General features: G+C 39.9%; 2 protein-coding genes across 2 annotated transcripts; one reads left to right on the forward strand and one right to left on the reverse strand.

The window, feature by feature from the left end:
* Positions 1-5258: 5258 nt before the first annotated feature.
* Positions 5259-7551, forward strand: rlbp1b (retinaldehyde binding protein 1b; the record flags this gene model as incomplete). Its single annotated transcript, XM_083894018.1, has 6 exons — positions 5259-5384; positions 5481-5685; positions 6152-6330; positions 6469-6627; positions 7173-7283; positions 7423-7551. The coding sequence occupies exons 1-6, from the start codon at positions 5271-5273 to the stop codon at positions 7549-7551; spliced, it is 897 nt and encodes a 298-aa protein (XP_083750144.1). The 5' UTR covers positions 5259-5270.
* A 757-nt stretch (positions 7552-8308) lies between these two features.
* On the reverse strand, positions 8309-20704 carry abhd2b (abhydrolase domain containing 2, acylglycerol lipase b). Its single transcript, XM_083893219.1, has 11 exons — positions 20646-20704; positions 20270-20351; positions 19250-19483; positions 17389-17564; positions 16940-17107; positions 15993-16176; positions 15798-15890; positions 14430-14531; positions 14262-14331; positions 13812-13896; positions 8309-11495 (listed from the first exon to the last, which is right to left on the reverse strand). Exons 3-11 carry the CDS (start codon positions 19459-19461, stop codon positions 11236-11238), a joined length of 1350 nt encoding a protein of 449 aa, XP_083749345.1. The 5' UTR covers positions 19462-19483; positions 20270-20351; positions 20646-20704; the 3' UTR covers positions 8309-11235.
* Positions 20705-21818: the final 1114 nt, after the last annotated feature.

A 21818-nucleotide genomic window follows, 5' to 3' on the forward strand; every position in this document is an offset into this window, starting at 1 on the left:
GCAGTGTTGATAGTAAATCAAGTCGGCTGTTGCGGACTTGTTTCATTGCAATGTGAAAAGTGCAGTTTGCAGTGTGAAGAGTGTAGTTTTTTCAAACAGTTTCTGCTTTGACTTGAAAATATTAATGCTACTATTAAAAGGGCATGGGACTAATTCTAGGCCAACTTTTATGATGTTTTTCCACACTAAACAAGATCCTCATCATCAAGGTGATGCGTTAACCTGTTTCATGTCTAAATAAAATGGCATCATTTTGAAATAAAACACTTGCTTTGATTGATTCTAATGAGTAAATGTAACCACTAGTTTGCATAAAGGTCTGTCCATTTGTAATGAGAATAGCTGCGCGTGAAAACTGGTGTGAAGTAGCTGCGCGTGACTACGGAGACGCCTGATCGAGTTTGGGAATAAAATGATCACTGTTCTTGGATAACAGGAATATATTTTGAGCATTATGTTTGACTGTTGTTAAGAAAAAAAAAGAAAAAAAAAGATGTGGTTCCTACAGAAGGTATGTCTCAAAAAGTTAACTAGTTAACAGTTGTAAAGAACAGTAAAAAGCTTCTGAGCTGCTCATGGTGAATCTCTTGCTTTGTTAACATCGACACAAGTATTGGAATAAAAATGTCATGTAAACGAGCCAATCTGAAAACTCTGATACAGGCCATTCAGAACGACATTTCATTCTGAAAGAGAGGGCTGGTATATGCCGATCGTTATTTTGTTTGTTGTTCTCATAAAAAGTCGATTTGCTCCCGACTTGCTGGTTTGGCGCCATCATGTGCCTGCTCCATGTGAATGTGGTGTATTTATATTTTGTTACTGCTCTATTTTCATTCCGAAAAAGAATGATTAACAGACACAAATATCATAGACGCAGACGAGGAGGAAAATGTGACGGATAACATGAGAATTAGATATCACTGCTCATGCCTAATGTCTGTTCTGAATGAACGCTTGATGCACATGTACACCGCCATGATAACACTGCTATCGGATCATTTAATGTAACATCCATGTAAACGCTGGTATCGTAGATTTCAATTGGAATGAATCCTTTCTGAATAAATGAATTCTCTGTAAACATACAGTAGCTACTGCTAAACATGACATCATGTAACCAGGTGAATTTTCTCACTTGGTTAGTATAAGAAGGGAGGATGACAAACTGAACAATGGGCTTTTGTCACTGGACTAATTGTTGTGTGATCATTGTTTACAGCCTGAAATAACAACAGGCTTAAATGACCACTTATGAAAGAAAGGCATTGCTTGTAGTAGTAGAATTAACCTATTTTTGTTTTTAAGCATGTTAGTTCACATACTAATGTGATAATAAACTCTAAATGCTACCTATTGGACCCCTAATAGCTAGACTGAGGGAGGAGGAGGCCAGAAAGACCAGGGAACATAATCACTTTTAAGGGTTTTCTTCTCAGTTATTCTGACTTAAATCCCTCTGAGTAAAAACCATGCTGATCTGAAATTATGCCCATAATTATGACATTTTGCCAATTACACATAGAATAAACATGCTGTATAGTGAGCTGCAGGTGGAGCTGAACACTTTGATTTGATTTCTTCAGTAAATTGCTTTTCCTTGTGCCAGCACACCCCCCCCCCCCACCCCCCCCCCCCACACACACATGTAGAACCTGGACTTGGACCTAGAGCTCAGGCTATAGTGAGAGAACAGAAGAGAGCACTGTTTGCCCAATCCGTCTAATTTTGTTTCTCAAATCGCTCTCTTGAGCAGCTCAGGTCTGATTTAGCAGATTACTATTGGGCTGCCTGCTCATTCATCGTTGCATCAGGAGGAAAACATGTGTCGGTGACGTCGGTGCTCTGACCAGCAGGATCAGAGGAGACGACGTGTAACTGCCAAACCAATCACAGTGGAAAAAAATACACTGCTTTAGCAGAGTTTCTTCTACAATAATTGTGTAAATAATACAACAAACAAACTATTTTGTTCAAACTTTTCAACCCATACAGAGGTGACAAGAGCCTTTGCAGTGGCACCTCCGCGGCTCTGGAATGCCCAGCCCTGGCACATTCACAGCCCAGACTGTTCAGCATTTTAAATGCTCAATTATTTAAAAAAATTTTTGCTTCATATGTTTTTTTTTTTTACTATGCCTTATATCGTTTTTAAATCTTTTATGTTTCTGTTGTCTTTCTATTTTTACTGCTTTTATTTTGGCATTTACGTCAATTTGTAAAGCACTTCGTAGAGGTCAACCTCAGGTTGTTTATAAATGTACTCTATAAATAAAGAGTTGAGTTTTTCGGTTGTTGAAAGAAGGATAAAAACGACCTAAGACCCAGTGTCTTTCTGTAAATTTGTTTTCATGCACAAATCTGAGATTTCTGATAGCTGGACATAGTGTGTGTGACATGAGTCGCTGTTATATAATCCTTACCACCATACATGGGAGACGTCCACTTTTGCTTGTAGAGATAAGAGTATTGTACATGTTTTCTGTATATTTAGACCTTTCCAGGTCTAAATGGTGAAGGTTGTGTTGTGTAAGCTTGTTTATGAGCTTATGTGCATGTTCTCGTGCTCAAATAGGAGGGATTTCTGGTCAAGAAAAAATCATATAACCCCAGTCACAGTAAATGATTTAAGTTTTGTTTAAAGTGTGATGAATGCTGAGATATTTTGGGCACAAAAAGAAGTTGGAAAAGATTCACACAGCTGACATTTCAATGCTGAAGTCTGTTCATTTTGCCTTCTTTGATTAGTTCTTTGTGTGGTATGGGCGCAAATTTAACTCCAACAAGCGGACGGTTTTTCTCCTCACAAATATCTGCAATATTAGTGTAATAGTAATAATAATAGTTACGTATGGTTTCTTTATTTCATTTATTTGTACTTTCCCTAAAAGGCGCATGCAGGGTTTCAAGTGATAACTGTTAATATTTTGATTGAAAACTTAATTAACTTAAAGAATAATGTGATGTCAACAAGTGCATGTAAACATATAGACTCCTCCTCCTCTCACTCACGTGCGTTCACGTGGCTGAAATCAAACACCCGTCACAATGGTCACTTTTCACTCATCCAAGTCTTGCTGGAATGTAATCAAATCCCTCTGACCCCCCCCTGTAAAATCTCTTCTTACCTAAAGTCTATGTTACTTCATTTAACGTACCCTTGACCTTTCCCTGTTATCACCTTCACCATTGGTCAAAATCCATCATATCACTCCCCAGCGTCCTCCCCCCTTTTTTTCACATCCTCTGGCACTTTATGCTGATTGAAAGTAGGGAGGGGAAAAAAACGGGGTGTTGTTGGGTGTAATCTGGTGTGACGCCACTAATCCCACGACTACAAATCGCAGGTTCCGTCCACTCTGCTTCGCATCAGACCTCAGGGACTCTGCACCAGTGCCACAGCAACTTCACCTCTGCCTCAGGTAAGACCCTGGCCCTCAGCACGAGGGACACTTATAATTTGTAGGACAACTTTTCTCCTGCATCTGTCCGACAATACGTGGTGTTTGAATGCTAGATTTAGTTCAGTGGTGTCTGTTGTATTTCTGTAAACAGTTGCTCAATGGATTTTTTTTTGAAGAAATGCTCTGTGTTATAAGCCTGTTAATCGGTAAGCAATGAAGGCCTATCAGATTATCACCTTTTAATGTCTTCTAACTGTTGACATTTGATGATCAATATGATCAGATCCACAGTTTTGAGTCTTCATGGACAGTAAATTTAAGAAAAAAAGTGTTAAATGATGCACAGAATGTTTAGGATTCCCTCTGGTGTTATGTCTCAGGTCAAAAAGTGGCACACTGGATTTCAATATTGAGTATAATCTAATTTAGACTCAAATCTAGAGGATTATTAGCCATCATATTTGGTGTTATTGTGTAGTGAAAATAACTCCTAATCTCTCTAAGCTCAGTGAGATGTTAAAATATAAAATATCTTCAGTTCACTATGACAAACGTTAGAATAAGTGATGATGATCGGTATGTTAGCACATTAGTTCAGCTCGCAGATTACGAATCACTTAAAATTTAAGCCGCAAAATAATATAAATAGAAATGTGGAGTGACGGCCTGAAATCTCCTGATCAATCATCCAGGAGAGGGTGAGGGCTAAATATAGTGCAGAAGAAGTATGCTGTGATGACAGAGAGGGTGGGATTGGAGGGGATTAATGTGGAGTACAGTGTTCCAATTGTGAATTTTTGTTTTGTTTTTTCACCCCTTCTTTTACTGAGATTCATGTGGGTCTTCTTTCTTTTGTCTTCCACACAGTGCAAAGCTGATCTAAAGAGCAGAAAACATGGCTGTCGTTGTAAGTACCAAACTTACTCATCGCATTAATAAAAACGCATATACGGCCTATGGAAAAGTGCATAAAGTGGCTTAAATTGGCGGTGGGGTGGGGGAAGAGGCCTGGTTGTTAGTAATCCTCACGTTCCAAGCGTTCCTCTGGACAAACTCCTTTTCGCCTGACTGTACGTGGACTCGGCTGCAGCTCAGCGTTTCACAAGACCAAAGCTCATTGTGTCAGATATGCAGTATGTTTACAGGCTTTAGCAGACTCATGTGAAGGAGATTATCCAAACACTTAGGCCTATTCATTCATTCATTGTGGTCCTGCTGTAACAGTTAACAGTGGACATGTATGTCGCCTCACGTGGTTCGGACATGTTTTGTGAGGGATTGGTGCCGACGCAGTGAGGCGTTCTAGGGTTTAAGCTCAGTCGAGAACAAGAAAGAAAAAGGAAAAAAAGGAAAAGTCCTCTCCAGGAAGGAGGAGGACATGACTGGAAAAAGGAAAGATGTATGACATTAATGATGCATCATCGCTTCTTTGTTGTTTGTATCAGACACCCATGTCACTTATTAAAGGGAGTGAAAGGTGTTCATTTATTATTAATACCACTAATTACACCCATGCTTTTCCTGCTATGATTAAATGTCTGCATCTACATCAGATCAGTTCACTTTCAGTCCACAGTGAGTTGTGGAAACAGTTATCCTCACTTTGTCAGTCACGGCTGCTTTAAGAACAGATTTACTCACTGGGTTTGTTTTTAATGCCTTTGTCTAGTAGAACATTTCTAATATGGCTGCTTAGATCTGAGAAAAGAGGGGTTATGATGTCTTTATTTTTCAGACTTGTAACAAATGTGTCTTGCGTATATGACCTTAACTTCAAAATAAAGCAATTTTTATACAATATTTGTAATTTGGCGTAAAAGTGTTGACGCCACCTGGATCCTCTCTCCTCAGAGTGGAACTTATCGTATGGTGTCGGAGGAGGAGCAGGCTCTCAGAGCGAAGCTGGAGCGTCTCACTGTCAAGGACCACGGGCCGGTGTTTGGACCCTGTGCCAGTCTGCCAGACCACACCACGCAGAAGGTAGCACAGGATTGTTGTTTTTTTGTTGTTGTGTGGAGACAGCGGTTTTACAATGTCATTAGCTGTGATGTCTAAATGCTCTGGCGCTCTCTACAGGCCAAGGACGAGCTGAACGAGACGGACGAGAAGCGTGTGGCCGCCGTGAAGGAACTGAGAGGAATAATAAAGGAAAAGGCAGATGCTGGGGATGATTTGGCCAAAGGGGTGCAGGACACCTTTGGGGAGAAACCGGACAGTTTGCTGGTTCGCTTCATCCGTGCCAGGAAGTACGACGTGCCCAGAGCCTTTGAGCTCATGAAAGGTAAATCCATAAAAAGGTTATGTTGCCTGTAGTGAGAACATCTGAACCTGCATCAGTTTACCAAGCCAGTGTGTAACTTTTAGGAGGGTTTTCATAGACTTTTGTGTAATTTAGGCAAGGGCCTTGCTCCACAGAGGCAGCCATCTTGCACTGATGTTTCTACATCAGTGCAAACAGACAAAATAGCCAGAGTATACAAAGATATGGATATGATATAATAAGTTAGAAAGGCCACCGGAGTTCCCTGATGCACTTAGGTAAGGTCATCCTTTAGTTGCCACTAATTCCTACACGCTGCACCTTTAATATTTCTACTTTACTTATGGAGGAGGATTTTTTTCAGGATTTTTTGGTCAAAATCTGCTGTGAGATTTTGTTGTGTTGACATTTGGATTATGGATCAATACATTTGGATATATCCAATAAAAAAAGAAATGTTAAGTCACTCTTCTGTGTCTCTTTGTAGGCTATGTGCGTTTCAGGAAGGATTACCCCGAGCTCTTTGAGAACCTGACCCCCGAGGCCGTGCGCAGCACCATCGAGGCCGGTTACCCCGGCATCCTGCAGAGCAGGGACAAGTATGGCCGCGTGGTCCTGCTCTTCAACATCGAGAACTGGGATTACGAGGAGATCACATTCGATGAGGTGAGAGATGACGGCCGGTCATCTGTATTTTGTTGGACTAGGATCAATAATAGAGTTGAAGGACAGTAACTTTTATCATTTTGGTTGGATTATTTACAGGTTTGCCTACTACCTGTCTGTTTATGTGTGTGATTGTAGATCCTGCGTGCCTACTGTGTGATCTTGGAGAAGCTGCTGGAGAATGAAGAGACTCAGATAAATGGGTTCTGCATCATTGAAAACTTTAAGGGCTTCACCATGCAGCAGGCGTCGGGAATCAAACCCACTGAGCTCAAAAAGATGGTGGACATGTTGCAGGTGGGGTTCTCCAAACACTAAAAAGTCGTATACATATGAATATAGTACATTCTTAGAAATAAGGGTTCCAAAAGTGTTCTTCTACAAGGGCTGAGGTTCTACCTGGAACCATTTGCTTCTGAAAAACCCTTTCTTTGGGAAAGGGTTCTTGGTAACACTAATGGTTCCAATAAGAACCATTTTGATCCCGAGAACCCTTTAAAACCCCTTTCCTGAATAAAGGGTTTTAAAAGGGTTATTGGTGGAACCCTCCAAAAGGGTTCCAGGTGGAAGTTTAATAAAAAGGTTCTACCTGGAGCCAAAAAGGGTTCTCCTATGAGGACAAGCCAAAGAACCTTATATGGTTCTACTTGGCACTTTTATTTCTAAATGTGTAGATTAAAATGGCCAAATTTGTATTAGGTTTTCTAATCACTTTCCATACTCTTTGTTTCCCGGTACATTCACACAAAGTTGTCACACACTTGACCTTCTACTTTGTGCGGCACTTCCACCTCACTGAATAAATCACCAGTCTTTTGTTACTTTTGTTACTTTGTCACCAGGATTCGTTCCCTGCTCGTTTCAAAGCGGTGCACTTCATCCACCAGCCGTGGTATTTCACCACCACTTACAACGTGGTCAAACCTCTCATGAAGGGCAAACTGCTGGAGCGAGTGAGTCTTCAGTGATGATGACACCACAATGTTATTATGTGTGGAGTTTCGCACACTTTTATTGACATTTAACACACCGTTGCTACTGAGAAAATTTCTTTATTTACAAAGTGCATACACGTGCTCTTCTTTGCCCCAGGTGTTCGTCCATGGAGACGAGCTGGAGAACTACTACAAGGAGTTTGACGCCGACATCCTCCCAGCTGAGTTTGACGGGAAAGGTGCCAAGTATGACGGCAAGGCCACAGCAGCCAAGCTGTTTGACTAAACATCCTCCATCACCACCATCATCATTGTCTTTATATATATACACACTGCAAACCCCATAGACTGTGGAGACTCAAACCTGACTGTAGAAAATAAAAACAGTTTTGAATGAGTGTGTGAGACATTCAATAGTTTAACCTGAGGCCCGGACAAAGCACAAGCAAACAGGAACAGGAGTGTTTTGCTTACACTTGCCCTTTGGTCATTATTTAACTCCACAGTCATTGTTTGCACTCTTTTTATGGTTCCTCGTTTCTAGTGTTGCCAGTTCTCAGAAATGGACCATGAATTACAAAGTAAACATACATTATATTACAAATTCACAGATTACAAATTCATTTCCTCGCTGTCAATATTGAACCAATGATTCAATAAAAAGACCTTGTGTTAATGGAAGGAAAAATGGCCGTCAGATTTAATCTAAAAGGGCAAGTTTACGGGTGAAAGGAAAGCGCACCAGCACGATTGACGGTCACATGGTCCATGAATGAACAGCCGTTGTCAGAGGCTTTCAACAACATCCTGAGCTGCTCTGTCTCCTGTCGTGTTTTGTGTGTGCTTTGTTTGGACTGTAGTAGCTCATCCACACGTTTTGTTGTTGTAACACTGGCAGGCCCCAGATTTCAACCCCCCCCCTCCCCGTCTCTCCTTGAAAGTACAAGGCTGATATTCCAACAAGTGCCTGTCTCTTAAATTTAGGCTTCGGAGTATTATTATATTTTAACCCTTGTGTTACCTGGTACACGAATAAGAATGTTGATAAATGTACAATAAACTGTATATAAATAAAATATGATGTTTTTTTTGTATTCATCTACATATATTAAGGAAAACAGACCAGTTTAAAATAAACAAAACATTTATTCAGGTGAATTCAAATATGACCATCATTCAAGGTTGGAGACCACATGACAGGACAACACACCGTGATTATATCATAAATGTTAACACCCATACACCAAAGCAAATTCAGTTGATCAATACAGTATAACAGAGCTGGACAGACAGTAAAGTGCAAACAAAGCACTCGGTCAGGACATTATTGCACATTCAGGTTGAGCAGTGGTGCTGTTGACGGTTGGGTGCAGTTCAGTAACAAACAGACACACTGTAGGCACTTAGTCAGAGTAACAAAGGTCACGATATACCACAAGAAACCAAAAGGAAAGAATCCCAGCAGATCGGATCTGCTCAGTAGTGGTTTTCTGTGATTTCAGAGCCGTTTTAAGACATGAACTTGGGTTAAAGAAAGTAAAATTGGGACATTTCCCAAAGTAACATGAATAAGAGGGCGCATTATTTGATTGTCTGAGTCGGATGCATTCACAACAACAGAAGTGTTTCTGAAATAGGTCATTCGCTCCTCACTCGCAATTCATTTTTTTCAGAGATTATTGTAGAAGTAGCAGGAAAGGTTCTATAAAAATATCCAGACCATCATTTACAAAAAAATGTCCCGACTTCAGTGCACGTCTTAAAGCAGCGCATGAAAGGAAAAAAGGTTCAATTGTCTTGCATTATGTGGTGAATTCCACCCATGTTGCGTGTAGCAGTTAGCGGCTTCATGATAATAAGCAATTCATCTTTATTTAAAGCTGTAGTGCGTAACTTTTGATGATTTATTTATTTTTTTAATTTGTTGTTCTGCCTCTGTTTGGTCTTCCTTAACAGAAACGATGTTCCTTCATCTGAAAACACGGCTCTGTCAAGCAAGACTATCAGACATGACTGGCTGCACAGGGAGCAACAGGCATTTATGCTGTCAAACCAGGTTAGTGAGCACTGGAATTGACTTTTGTGGGTGCATATTTGGGTTTTTAAGTTTCACTCCATCTTGTTTACAGCCGTCTCATTTTACTAGCACATGCTGCTGTTGCATAAAACGTAAAACAAATAGCTGCTTCCTGTGTCTTTAGAGGGTCCTGTGGAGCTGAGCTCATGTGACATTTGTTTGCATTTCAAAGTTACACACTACAGTTTTTTAAGAATTGTCTAATATGAGGCGATGGTCAGATTATGTGTCTGTGCTCTGTGGATAAAATGCAGCAGAAACATTAACAAAATAAAATAAAGAAAAAATAACCAAACTGAGCTGCCAATTTTTATAAAGTGAAAAGTGCTTTGGTCCACATGCTTGGTGAGTGCATTCTCTGAGAGCGGTTTCTCATATTTATACACCAAACCAGAGGTCTCAAACTCACGGTGCCCGGGCCACATGCTGCCCTGCAGTCATTTTCATGTGGCCCTCCAAACAACATCAAGTTATAAAGAGTTACTTATGTATGTTTTTTTTAATTAATAGATTAATTTGCATTATAAATATGTTTGTATTGCATGTCGTTGCCCTTTTTATTTTGAAATTCTGTGAATTATTGTCACAAATATTGTTATATAATTTTAAGCTCATATCGCCCACCCTTATTGAATAGTTTGATTTTGACCGGCACCCTTCTGACGAGATGCTCAGGTCATTTGAGTTTGAGACCCCTGCACTAAACTGTTTAAATCCCAGCTGCACTAGTCTCATCTTTCCTATATGTCGTACTATCTGTATCTCTGTCCAGAGTGTTTTAAGACAAATCTCTTTCTCTTGTTTGTGGATGTGATGAGTAAAAATATTTGTGTGGTAATAATCCATATAAAGCAGCAGCTTTTAGGACATTTCTATCAATCATCCTATGGCAGGAGGTCACAGCTGCTGGTGTACAGTTTTGAGTTTAGATAGTAAAGTTAAGGCTAGTTTGTGTAAAGTGCCCATCTTTTCAATGGAAAGGTGAATTAAAAAGCGACAATTTTTGTTCTTGTAACTTTTAAACCGCTTCATAAACCCTCGATGTGACCCAAGGTTTTTATTTTGAAGATCAGCAGAAAAAATGGAGGCTGGTGATCCATTGAACACAACGGAAATGCAATGTGAAAACCAAGGGTGTCAAAATCAACCCTCGGAACATAACAAACAAATCAAATGTCATTTCCCGTAATTAAATACTTTCAGTAGAAACAAGCGATTTCATATCAGCGATCATTTATAATTCAGTTCTAAGAGACTCGCAAACACAAGTGAGAACACAGAAGATGTGATGTTGAGTCTGAGTCTTGCAAAGCTGGAATTCACCGTCGTAAACCATGCATCATGATGAGCTGCTGAAGCTCGTCACGAGCAGTTCAATGATTCCAGACTCACATTTATAGCAAGGCACTTAAATCTGGTTGTCAACTCAAGCAATTCTTTTTAATTAGACAACCATCATCCAATAAAAAAGCACATTAATGTATTATTATCATTAAGATTTTAAGGCTTTCAAGCGGTTAATTATCAAGTTTGTGTAAGTTAAATATTAGTTTAAGCATTTTTATACCCCAATAGTAAATCAAAATTGTTCTTCTCTAAATCACAGAGGTCAAAGATCACAGTCTCTGTGAAGAACCCCTCCATGTGAACGACTTCATCCTGCTGTTTGGATTTAACAGCTTCTATGAGCCTGCAAAGGGTGAACTGATCTCAGCAGGATGTCACATCGCACTCACATGTTTATTATAACTGTAAGTTGTCATTTTTGACCCCTTCCCTCACCTTCCTTTGTCTAATCCATCCATACGTTTCCCAGAATGACTTCCTTTCACTGTAAGGCCATTAGTACCAAATTGAAAGGGAATTTATTTGTGCGTGTTTTAAGGTTTTGGTCTATTGTTCCTCTCTCCGGGTGTGTACTGTAGGCACAGTGTGTGTTACCCTTGTACACTGTGGGCACGAGTTTGTGTCCTGGTGGCTGTTGCTCCTCTGACACATTGGCTTGTTCTTCTCCCAGTGGCAGATGGCGTTGGTGTACTCGACGATGAACTTGTCCATCCAGGTGAGGGGTTGAGGGAACAGCACGGCTCCCTCGAAGAAGCCCAGGTGACCTCCGTGTTGGGTCAGGGCGAAAATCACATTGGGCATCTTCGCTGGAGAGGACAAGAAACAGAGGGAGAGGTAAGAACATATGACGTGTACAGTGTCTGTATGATGGGGAAAAAAAAGTATTGGCATTTTTTGGAGCAGCTGCAACATCAATTAATATCATCTGTGATGCATGGATATTAAAGGTCCAGTGTGTGAGAATTAAGCCTGACATTAGCAGGTACACCTGGGATCTTTAAAACCCCCAGGCGCTGAAACAGGTGATTAACACTACTCCCATTTCCAGTGATTGTTCTACCCTGTGGTGTTGTTTCACGCCTGTGTTACCTGGGTGTAAATTATGACCTCACCGATGTGCTCCAAATAAAAACAACAACCTCGTACACTGCAGTGTGTATAGGGCAATTGTATGGAGGTTACAATTTTGCATATATTAGATGATCTGATTGATAAAATAATAAAATAGTGGCCACTGTCCCATGTTTTACTTTAACATTAATGGCTAGAACAGCCAGAAGATGAATGAGCCTTGCACAAGTTACACATTTCTGCCCAACATGACGCAGATGACGAAGAAATTAATGCTACGAAACAGAAACAGTTAATTATTAAACATATTTTTCTAATTTTTCATTTTCTCATTGTTGCATTGCTGTTTGTTTTGTTTACTTACATGCAATGAACTGTGGGTAATTCCCATTTGGCACAGTCCGCAGTAATGTTTGACTCACAGACCCTGAAGGCCTCACACACTTTATGTGACCATGTCACAGTTGTGCTACTTCACTTTTCTACATCAGCATCTCCAGTCCATTTGGTAATTCAATCCTAATCCTGTCGCCTTAATGGGTAAATAATTAAACTTGTGAGGTGTTATCAGTAAAAAGGCTCAGTGGCTGAAACTGAGGTCAAGATGTTTAGGTCTTCTGCACAGAGTTAAGCTATCTTCCTTTCCCTTTCGGTTATTCTACACCACCTGCGCACACTCTTCTACCTACTGTTTTGTCAATGTTTGCACACATACTCGTTTCTTCCCTTAAGAATTTAAACCAGAATGTTACTGTCAAATCTCCACCAATTCAAAGAATGTCAAATAACCAAAAATACACTCATAAAAACTACTGTATTATTATTCGAACTAAGGCCTTTCTATTCAAATTAACGGGTGGAAACATACTGACTAGTGTTATGATAATGTCAAATTTAAACTGTATCATCCATCATCAATAGATCTGCATTCCCATGCTTCTGCACACAGGTCACACTCAAATGTCATTTAGAGTTCACCCTTTGTTTCCAGATTAAACATGACATTTCTGATGATAAAGGTATTAAACTCTCCCAGTCTCTCCTAGTGGGCCTGAGGTCATTGGTCATTACAAACACGAAAAACAACAAACAGCTTTTTCCTGTTTGGCGACTGTCATAGAGGCACCATTAAGTACACAGGTATTTTTCCATTTGAATTGTGCGGTGTCATAATATGTGTGTGGAGCTCGTGTGAATCCTATTTTCTGCATTGTTTTAACTCTTACAGTGTGTAATACAGTTTCTTTAGAATCGTGAAATCGATTCACCATTTTCCCATGATCACCATTACACTGTGCACTAAGTGTTTACATAAAACTGACATATTTAACCCCCAAAAACGTGCTACTGCAGCTTTAAGTATCCACATCTCCTTGGAAGAAGAAGACAAGTTTAGTATTTCACTTGTCAAGGTCCAAGTCAAAGTAATTTACACACAGGAGGTCAGTGCAGTGTGACCTGAAGGCGCAAAACAAGACAACCCCCCCACAAACACACGCACGCACACACACAGCTCTATATATATAATCCAGCTGCCTAAGCAGATCACATGGCCCTGAAAAATTCAACAAGACTGTCTGGGCTGGGCGGTGTTGAGTAGACAACTCCACCGAGTCTTTATCAACACTTAAGTTTCTGGCTCAAGAGTTCAGCTCCAGAGACAAGAGACAATGGGTTTATTCACTATACATCAGTGTTGAGTTTATGTGAGGACAATGTTTTTGCTGTCTGGGAAAAACACAAGAGAGGCAGACAAACCAAAACAACAGTCTACACATTCTTACACAGCACTGCGACTGTGCTGTAAACTGTAAAGCTGCAACTGCGTGTAAATAATACTCTCATATTGTAAATGAACTTCACTTTCCACCATAAGGATGACCAGACCATTGTAAAATGTACTGTGTGGAACTCTGACGTCCAATGAAATGACATACTTGAAAATCACTCACTCACTATATAATAGTGATCATTACACAACACCTGGTATACCGTACTTCTAAATGCCACCGTTAGTGGGTGATAATTAAATGACGACAATAACCACAGACCTGCAAGTGTGCGTGGGATAGCCAGAAGTGACTGATGGATGAGTGGGTCGTCTGAGGAGTTTACCAGCAGCAGTGGCACAGTGACCTGAACAAAAACAAGAGTTTATTTAAAAAAAGAAAAAACATTTTGTAATGCTTGAGTTAATGCACGGTTAAAGGTAAAAGTATACGAGTAGAAGATGATTTAGTAAAGAAAGCTAGAGGATTCCTGTATCTACCCCCTTAATTTTATCTGCTCCAACTTAAATGGGTTCTTCCTTGGGTCATGCCGCACCCCTCTACAGAATTTAATAGAAATCAGAGGCAGACAGACAGACAAAAACAACCTCCTTACCCTCACTAAAAATAACTCTTCTGAATAACAGTTATGTCAAATATTACTAATAACTGGTCGTGATAGGACAGAAGTAGGCTTTAGTAAAACAAACCCAAGGTTTCTGTTTGACTTACATTCTGAATATAATGAACACAGCTTTCCTCCTCATAGTACTCCTTCAAGGAGCTGTAGCCGTGGAATTTTCTGCAGTGCAAAATATGTGAAAAACGTAAAAAACAGAGGAAAGTTGTTGAGTTGAGGTTGTAGCCCGATTAAAATGCAAAAACGCAATAATATTTCACCTCATGATGCTGTCGTCGATCTGCATCAGAGAGGTGGCTGCCTGCAGTTTACTTAGGTCTGCATCCCCGATGCTGCTGGAGCTCAGGTTCAGAAAACTGCTCCTGTTAAACAGAACAAGAAAGTTAAAGAAAAATACAACAAGGAAGCTAAATCCTTAACACTTGTCTGACCTTTTTTTTTTTTTTTTTTAATGGAGCAAGAACTCCAAACAAAGCCTGAAAGACTCTTCAGAAGATGGATGTTACACACTGTGTTGTCAACCAACTAGGGCTGTCACGTTAATTACACTACCGCAGACATCTTGTCGAGCCCCGACAGAGTCAAACTCAATATTGCAACATAATTGTAGATGATAATCCTCCTTTTATAATCAGTACAATCACAGTTGTGTGCTCAGGGCTGGTTTACTGGAGTGCACTCCTGTCATATCAGCTCTTCTGAAGCTGAGATGTCAGTCGTGTCTGCACTATAGTCTGTATGATTCCAGTCTTCACGATTTAACTGTGCTCAACTTCGGCTGTTTAATGTGAGTATCTCAGTTTGACAGCACATGAGGAACTACCATATATATACACAGTATACATACTGTGTGTATATATATATATATATATATATATACACAGTATACATACTGTGTATATATATATATATATATATATATATATACAGTATGTATGTTGCAGCTACAGTATTTCATGTGCAGTGACAGCTGATCACAGAAGTAATAATAGCTTATTTGGAAATGCTGATGTTCCTGAACAGGTTCTCTGACATGAGCTGGGTGTGTGTGTGTTTGTGTGCTCCAGCTCCTGCTCTTGAGGTCTTGAGGTTTTGATTTCCTAGCATTATTGAAGTTTCATCATCTTGTCATTTTCGGTTTTTATCATGACACTTTGATACTCACCTCTCTAGTTTCAGGTCACTTCCCAAATCCCTGAGTATGTCTTTCTCTGCTACACCCTATTGTGCTTCACCTGTGTCTAGTTGTCTTTCCTCCCCAGTGTATATAACCACCGCTTTCCTTTTGTTCTCTTGCCAGATCGTCTTACCTCAATGTAGCCTTCTAGCATATTTTTCCAAGTGTTTGCGTGTAACCTTTTCTGCCCTTTGTTTTAGCATTTGCCTTGTTTTTAGTGCAAAAATTTGTTGTGCATGCACCAAGCAACAGTATGTCGTGAATATAAGTGCAACGTTGATGTTTAACACAGCAGTAAAAACACACATACATGCACAGCATTTGCCGTGTTGGCAAAACCAAGTCTTACTCCTCAAAAAGCCCTTCAAAGGTGTGACAGAATGTGAGTCCTCACAGAGAAACCCAAAGAACACACATAAATATTCAGTACAGTAGCAGTGTGTGTCTCCACCTGTGTGACAGGATGAGCTTCTTCATGTTGCCCGCCAACACAAAGTTGTATAGTCTCCGGCACTGGTCCCACTGGAAGAATGTTTCTTGAGCCCTAAACACACAAATGCTTAAATTAACAAACTGAAACAAACTAAGGATACTATATTTGAACAGTACTTTTCATTTTAAAGTCAGATACAGTTTATTGACTCACCTGAGGGCATTGTAACCCTGACAGACGCTGATGCAGCACAGCACTCGCTCCTGGTTCGATTGGTTCTCGCCCAGGAACTTGCAAACAAGATTCCCCCCGAGACTGAAGCCGACAACCACCAGATGTGTTTGGGTAAAGGTCCGTTTGATGAAGCCCACCATGGCTGCGAACTCCCAGGTACAACCTAGATGACAGACAGACACACACTCAAAACCTGTGCAAAAACTTTAATTTTCCACTGACACTTCTTTCCCTAAAGTTATTTATCTACACCTAAGAAAACATTTGCCAGAGAGTTCCTGTGCTCCAGCTCTGACTCTCCTATTGTTCTATTGTTATCTAGCTTTTTTAAGTTAATCATTGCCACATTGGTTTATAGGTTTTTTGTCAGCTAAACCTAAACGACACACACAACTGTATTCTCCTGTAATTGCTGCCGACTCTTGTCGTTTACCTTCCCTAAAAGACTGAGGGTGCTTTGCTGCGGATTACACTGATATGAATGCATTTATCTCTTAGGCAACTTTTGATAGTTTGTTTTAATGTTAGGTTAAGAAATGTTCTTCATATACATGTCTGATATGTAAAAAAAACAAAACAAAATGAAGGGAACTTCCTTCTATGGTTTAGACCAGTGTTCCCCAAACTTTCTACTTGGGGACCCAATTTTACTGCATGTAGCAGCCATATTATGTGTAACACCTAATATAATTTTAAAGTGTTAAATCATTTCCAAGATATGTTTGATATGTGAATTACTGAATTTTTTGCATGTTATTAAAACGTATACAATCAAATCTTGACGGTTGGGAAAATTATGCATATTTGTTTGGGGACCTCAAAAAACATCTCCTGTGAACCATCTGAGGGTCTCGACCCTGTCTTTGGGAATCACTGGTTTAAACTGGACAGTCATGTTCATGTTTCATGTGGTGTTCCTCATTTACCGTAGGTGAACATCCGTGGGGAAGTGAGCTCCAGGTCGGGCAGGGCTCCCAGGTGGTTGAGGACGGCGCAGCGGTAACCCTGCCGCTGGGAGTAATCCACAAAGGTCCGAATGTAGTTCTTCTCGCTATGGTTACCAATCCCAGGGCAGATTACCATGGTAATGTCATCTGACAGATACACAGGGAGCAAACACACAAAGTGGAGTCATGTGGGTGTAAAATTGGGCGTCGATTTAACTCACTGATGAAATGATTGGCATTTTTCCCATGATGGACATCAATAGTGGTCTTTCTTCTTGTGCATGCTCTAGTATGAGCTGCTGATTACTTCAGGCTCATGACCGGCCGCACACAAAAATGTTGCTTCACCAAAATAATTAGTGAAGATTTGATGTCCAAAAACATGCATTAAGTCTCACTTGATCAGAATTGCATTAGTATTTACTGACCTCCTGAGCTGTGGTCTCCAAGGGCTTCAAAGAGGTCAAAGGTTGCTGTGGCACCGTCGTGCATAGGGAGGAATTTGCGTACACCACATGGTGTTGGAGTGTTGACACGTCCCATCTTGCCATACAGTGCTGTCTGGAGATGACCACTCTTCCCCCACAGCAAGGGAGGAATGTATCTGAAGAGGACAAACTCCATGTTATATAACTCAGCAGCTGTAAATTCGGCCCTGAAGATGTTTCAAGCGCAGAAGATCACAAGCCCACAGACAGCCACTCAAGCCACAGGCAATGTCACTTATTTAAACAACTTGAGCTGCCAACTAAAATGGATTTGAACTCTGACCATGCACCTTATGCCCATGCAAGTTCACAAGCATGACTAAGTATCCAGGTCCAAATCTTAACAGTGTATGTGAATAATGTATATTGTGTTAAAACTATATTTGATGCCCATATGCACTATAAAAACCAGCTCCCACTCATTCAACTTTGAGGAGTGTCGAGTGCCTGAGTGGATAGAGGGAGTTTGTTTAGATTAATTGAGCAGATTGCCAGACTACCATTCAGAAACATCCCCCATCCTCTCCTCCACTTGTACTTCCATGGACACAGCACTACCTGCCGGAGCTATCTGCTCAAACTGGTGGAGCTCTGTAGCTATCGCAGACAGGAGGAGACTTGGAAGGGGGAGATGAATTCCTCATCATCGAATGACCGTTCAGTTGCAAAAGTATCAGTGCTGTTGCAACAGGAGCAATCACTCATAGCTAATTTTATGGGAAAGAACGCTATCACATTCAAAATGGCAATGAATGACAGCTAACGGCACACATCATACAGATGACCATGGCCCCCTGCGGTGCTCCCTCACTCCTCTATCTCTTCACATCTCACTCACAGCTGCCTACTTCTAAGCATTTTTTTCTAAATCAGGCCTTGGGCAGAGTCAGCCGCAGATCAGGGAGTTTAGTTATGCTTTTATGAAAAAGACATTTTCATTTTCAGAAGGAAAACTTGTCTTGGGGAATATTAATAAATATTATGGCTGCGGAGGGAGCAGTGTGAAGTCTGACAAATTGTCTAAATAGATGTCGTCTAAGTCAGTGACTGTTCGGTCTGAAGTTTGAAAAATGAGGAAAACTCAAGGTTACTTCAGCTGCTTCTTGCCTAGAATATTCAAAGGTCCAGATGCATTATGTGGGAAGGTCTGCAAAGGTTTTAGCATTACACTTTTTATTACTGCTTTGTGGGATGAGAGGTGCATCTAACAGATGATTATGGATCTTTTTGTCAATAAAATGTGAGCTTTTACCTTTACTAATTAATTGATGATCAAAATGATCGCCAGTTTAATTTTGTTCAATTGACTAAACCGATTGTTGAAGCTCTATTTGGCACAAAAGAACAAGAAAAAGGAAACCCTGCAGAAGGACATGTACTTCATTGCCCTGCTGGGGTTTTTTTCCCTGCTAAGAAACAAATTCAGTGATGTGAAATGAAATCCAAGATGAGTCACACATGCTCAAGGCTTAAAACTTGAATCCCAGTCCAATGCTCTAAAATTATGTCTCAACCAGGATCACGTCTGAGTCATCATGTCTAGTGTTAGTTGTTGATTTCATGTCTCGACCAGTTCAAGTTTAAAATGATTTACTAAGAGGTTTCATTACTCAAGCAAATGAAAAATCCAGCCATGTCAGTTTACCTTGAAAGTATTTCACTGTTAAGCCAAAGTCAACTCTAAAGATTTTATTTAGCTAAAGAGTCAGTCAGGGAGATTAATATAATACTGAGGTTCTCAGTTAAACTAGAGTCATCGCTATTTCAGTTACATTATAAGTCTTTAAACCACCACACTCACTCTTTCGTCAGCATCGGGCAGGATTTGAAGAGGTAGTGGCTGAGTGGTGTGTCCTGGTAAACAACCTCTGGTGCAGACGTGGTGCTCTTCAGGTTCAGACAGCGTACGATGATGTACAGGACCGTCGCCACCGCAGCCAGCTTCATACCATCGAGCATGGCCGGCAGCTCCGAGCTGAAGGTTGGCATGTCGCCACCTATAATGATCGACATCGTAGATGTGGGAGAGGGGATGCTGTGCACAGAATGAGACAGGAAAACAACATGTAACCTACCCAAGTCTGTATAATTGTATAATTACAGAGGAGGAAAAAAATAGTAATATATTCTGAAAGTAATTCCTTCTGCCCGTAATCCATCCCTCCCACAAAATGCATCCTAAATCCTTTCCTAACCACTTTTCCTTGAACTCAAGACATTTTCCATCAAGGTCATACAAGTGTCATATTACCAGTAATGTCATTTTTTTTTGGCTAATTCAGATTAGACTCATTACTGTATCTTGATGAGCTAACCAACATTAAAACTCATCATGATTAAGTTATTGTGGGGTTTTTTTTAATAGTTGCGATGCACAATAATATCATATATTGTTCCATAATCCTGACAGTAACATAGGGAAGAGGAGCTGCTGTGCGCAGCAGACTTCACACAGCTCAGTGACTATCAATATGTAATTGCAGAGGAGAATAATAGTAATAGTTGTCAAAATCCTAGATTTTTAAAGTAATGCCTTCTGACCTGAATCCATCACTCTCACAAGTTACGTCCTGCATCCTTTCCTAACCACTTATCCTTGACCTCAAGACATTTTCCATTGAGGTCAAAGTGTCATATTACTAGTAGCTTTTTTTTTGCTAATTCAGATTAGATTAATTACTGTATATCAATGGACTAACTGGCATTAAAACCCACTTTGATTAACTTATTGTGGGGGCTTTTATTTGTTGTTGTTGTTTTTGAGAAGCACGATAATATCGTTTGTTGTTCCATAATCCCGACAATAAACCGATTTACCCACCTTGTTGTTTAACTTTCAGGAGGAAGCAGTGGTTTCAGTCACCTTCTCCTTTTAGAGTCGAGAGGTTGCTCATTCAGTTCAGCTGGAAAACACACAATTAAACAACATTCAACAACTTCCTGAGTTCAGAAAACGGAATGTCAAACAAATATTTCTTACAGTAAAAAGTACAACATGGCATAAGCAGAACACACAGTATGCTAATCTGTTTAGTTAGCTTACATTTTTTAAGAAAAGAAACGAAAAGTGGGAAAAACTGTTTTACTTCCTCTTCTCTTTTGTAAAACTGTAAAACTATCTAGATTTCAGAAAACCCCCCAAACACGACACGGAGTTTCTATAAATGTCCGTGTAAAGAGAATGTGTCAGGTCCTACCATGGTGTTTCTCGCTGTCACTCCGTGTTCTGGTCGGATCCACGTAGACTTCAGTTCCGAGTCTGAACCACAAACCCACCAGCGTCTGCTGTAAACTCACTGCCGAGCGACAACACTTACACACACACTCATGGTGCATTCAGATGCTCCTATAAAGCTCCGACGTATGGAACCAACCGTCGTGTAAACCAAGTATCTACATACATTTCACCTCACCCGTTAAGACAATTTGGTGGCAAATACTACGCAGACATGTTTAGTTTTACTATATATATAAATTATGTTCATGTTAAAACAGTTTTCTGTAGTCCACTTCCGTCTTTATTGAACGCATTCTCAGATCATCCCAAAATCCGACAGCAAGCGAAGGCAACACCACAAACAGGGTACTTCCTACTTCCCAGAAAGCAACAGTATAATATTACAGTAATGACATTAGTAAATAACAGAGTCCTCATTTGCATGTGGTTAACGGTTTAGACCTCACCCTACAACTCGGTACTTTAAACACACTCCCCGGGAAAATGACTGACTATAATCATAAATATTTTTGACCATACTAAAGTTAAAAGGTTAATGAAGTTTATTATTGTTGTTATTATTATTATTGTTATTATTATCGTTATTATTATTATTATTATTATCATTATCATTGTACATTTCATTGAGTCAACAAACAAAAATAGAAATAATCTTTGTGAATCCTGTATATTCTATAATGGCACCAGCATGTGACTAACTGAGAAAGCTTTTAAACTTTTTTGTGTTTTTTTTACGTTTCAAGGACTTATATTTTTAATTTTTTTTGGAGGAAATTTACTTGGAGTAGTTTTAAGAATACTGGATTGTTTTAGTCTTTGATTATTCCAACACTTTTGTGAGCAGAATCAGGATAAACACAGAACCTTTATTTATGTTTGCACTGATGTGTCCATGTTGTCTTTTTACGGAAACTGTCATCAAAGGTTAAGACTTTACCCGTTTATATAGACTGATATGACTTAAAATAGATCAAAATAAAATTAAAACAGGTTTTACCTGCATTGACAGAAATTAGTACAGTAATTTGTATCAACTCTATGTCCATCTATCAGTGCGTCCCTCTTTCATTTAGTGTTTGACCACTAGAGGGCACAATTCACTAAAGGAACATACACATTTTTTTTTTCTTTC

Source organism: Microchirus variegatus (assembly GCF_963457635.1).
Source record: "Microchirus variegatus genome assembly, chromosome: 8".
Taxonomy (NCBI): domain Eukaryota; kingdom Metazoa; phylum Chordata; class Actinopteri; order Pleuronectiformes; family Soleidae; genus Microchirus; species Microchirus variegatus.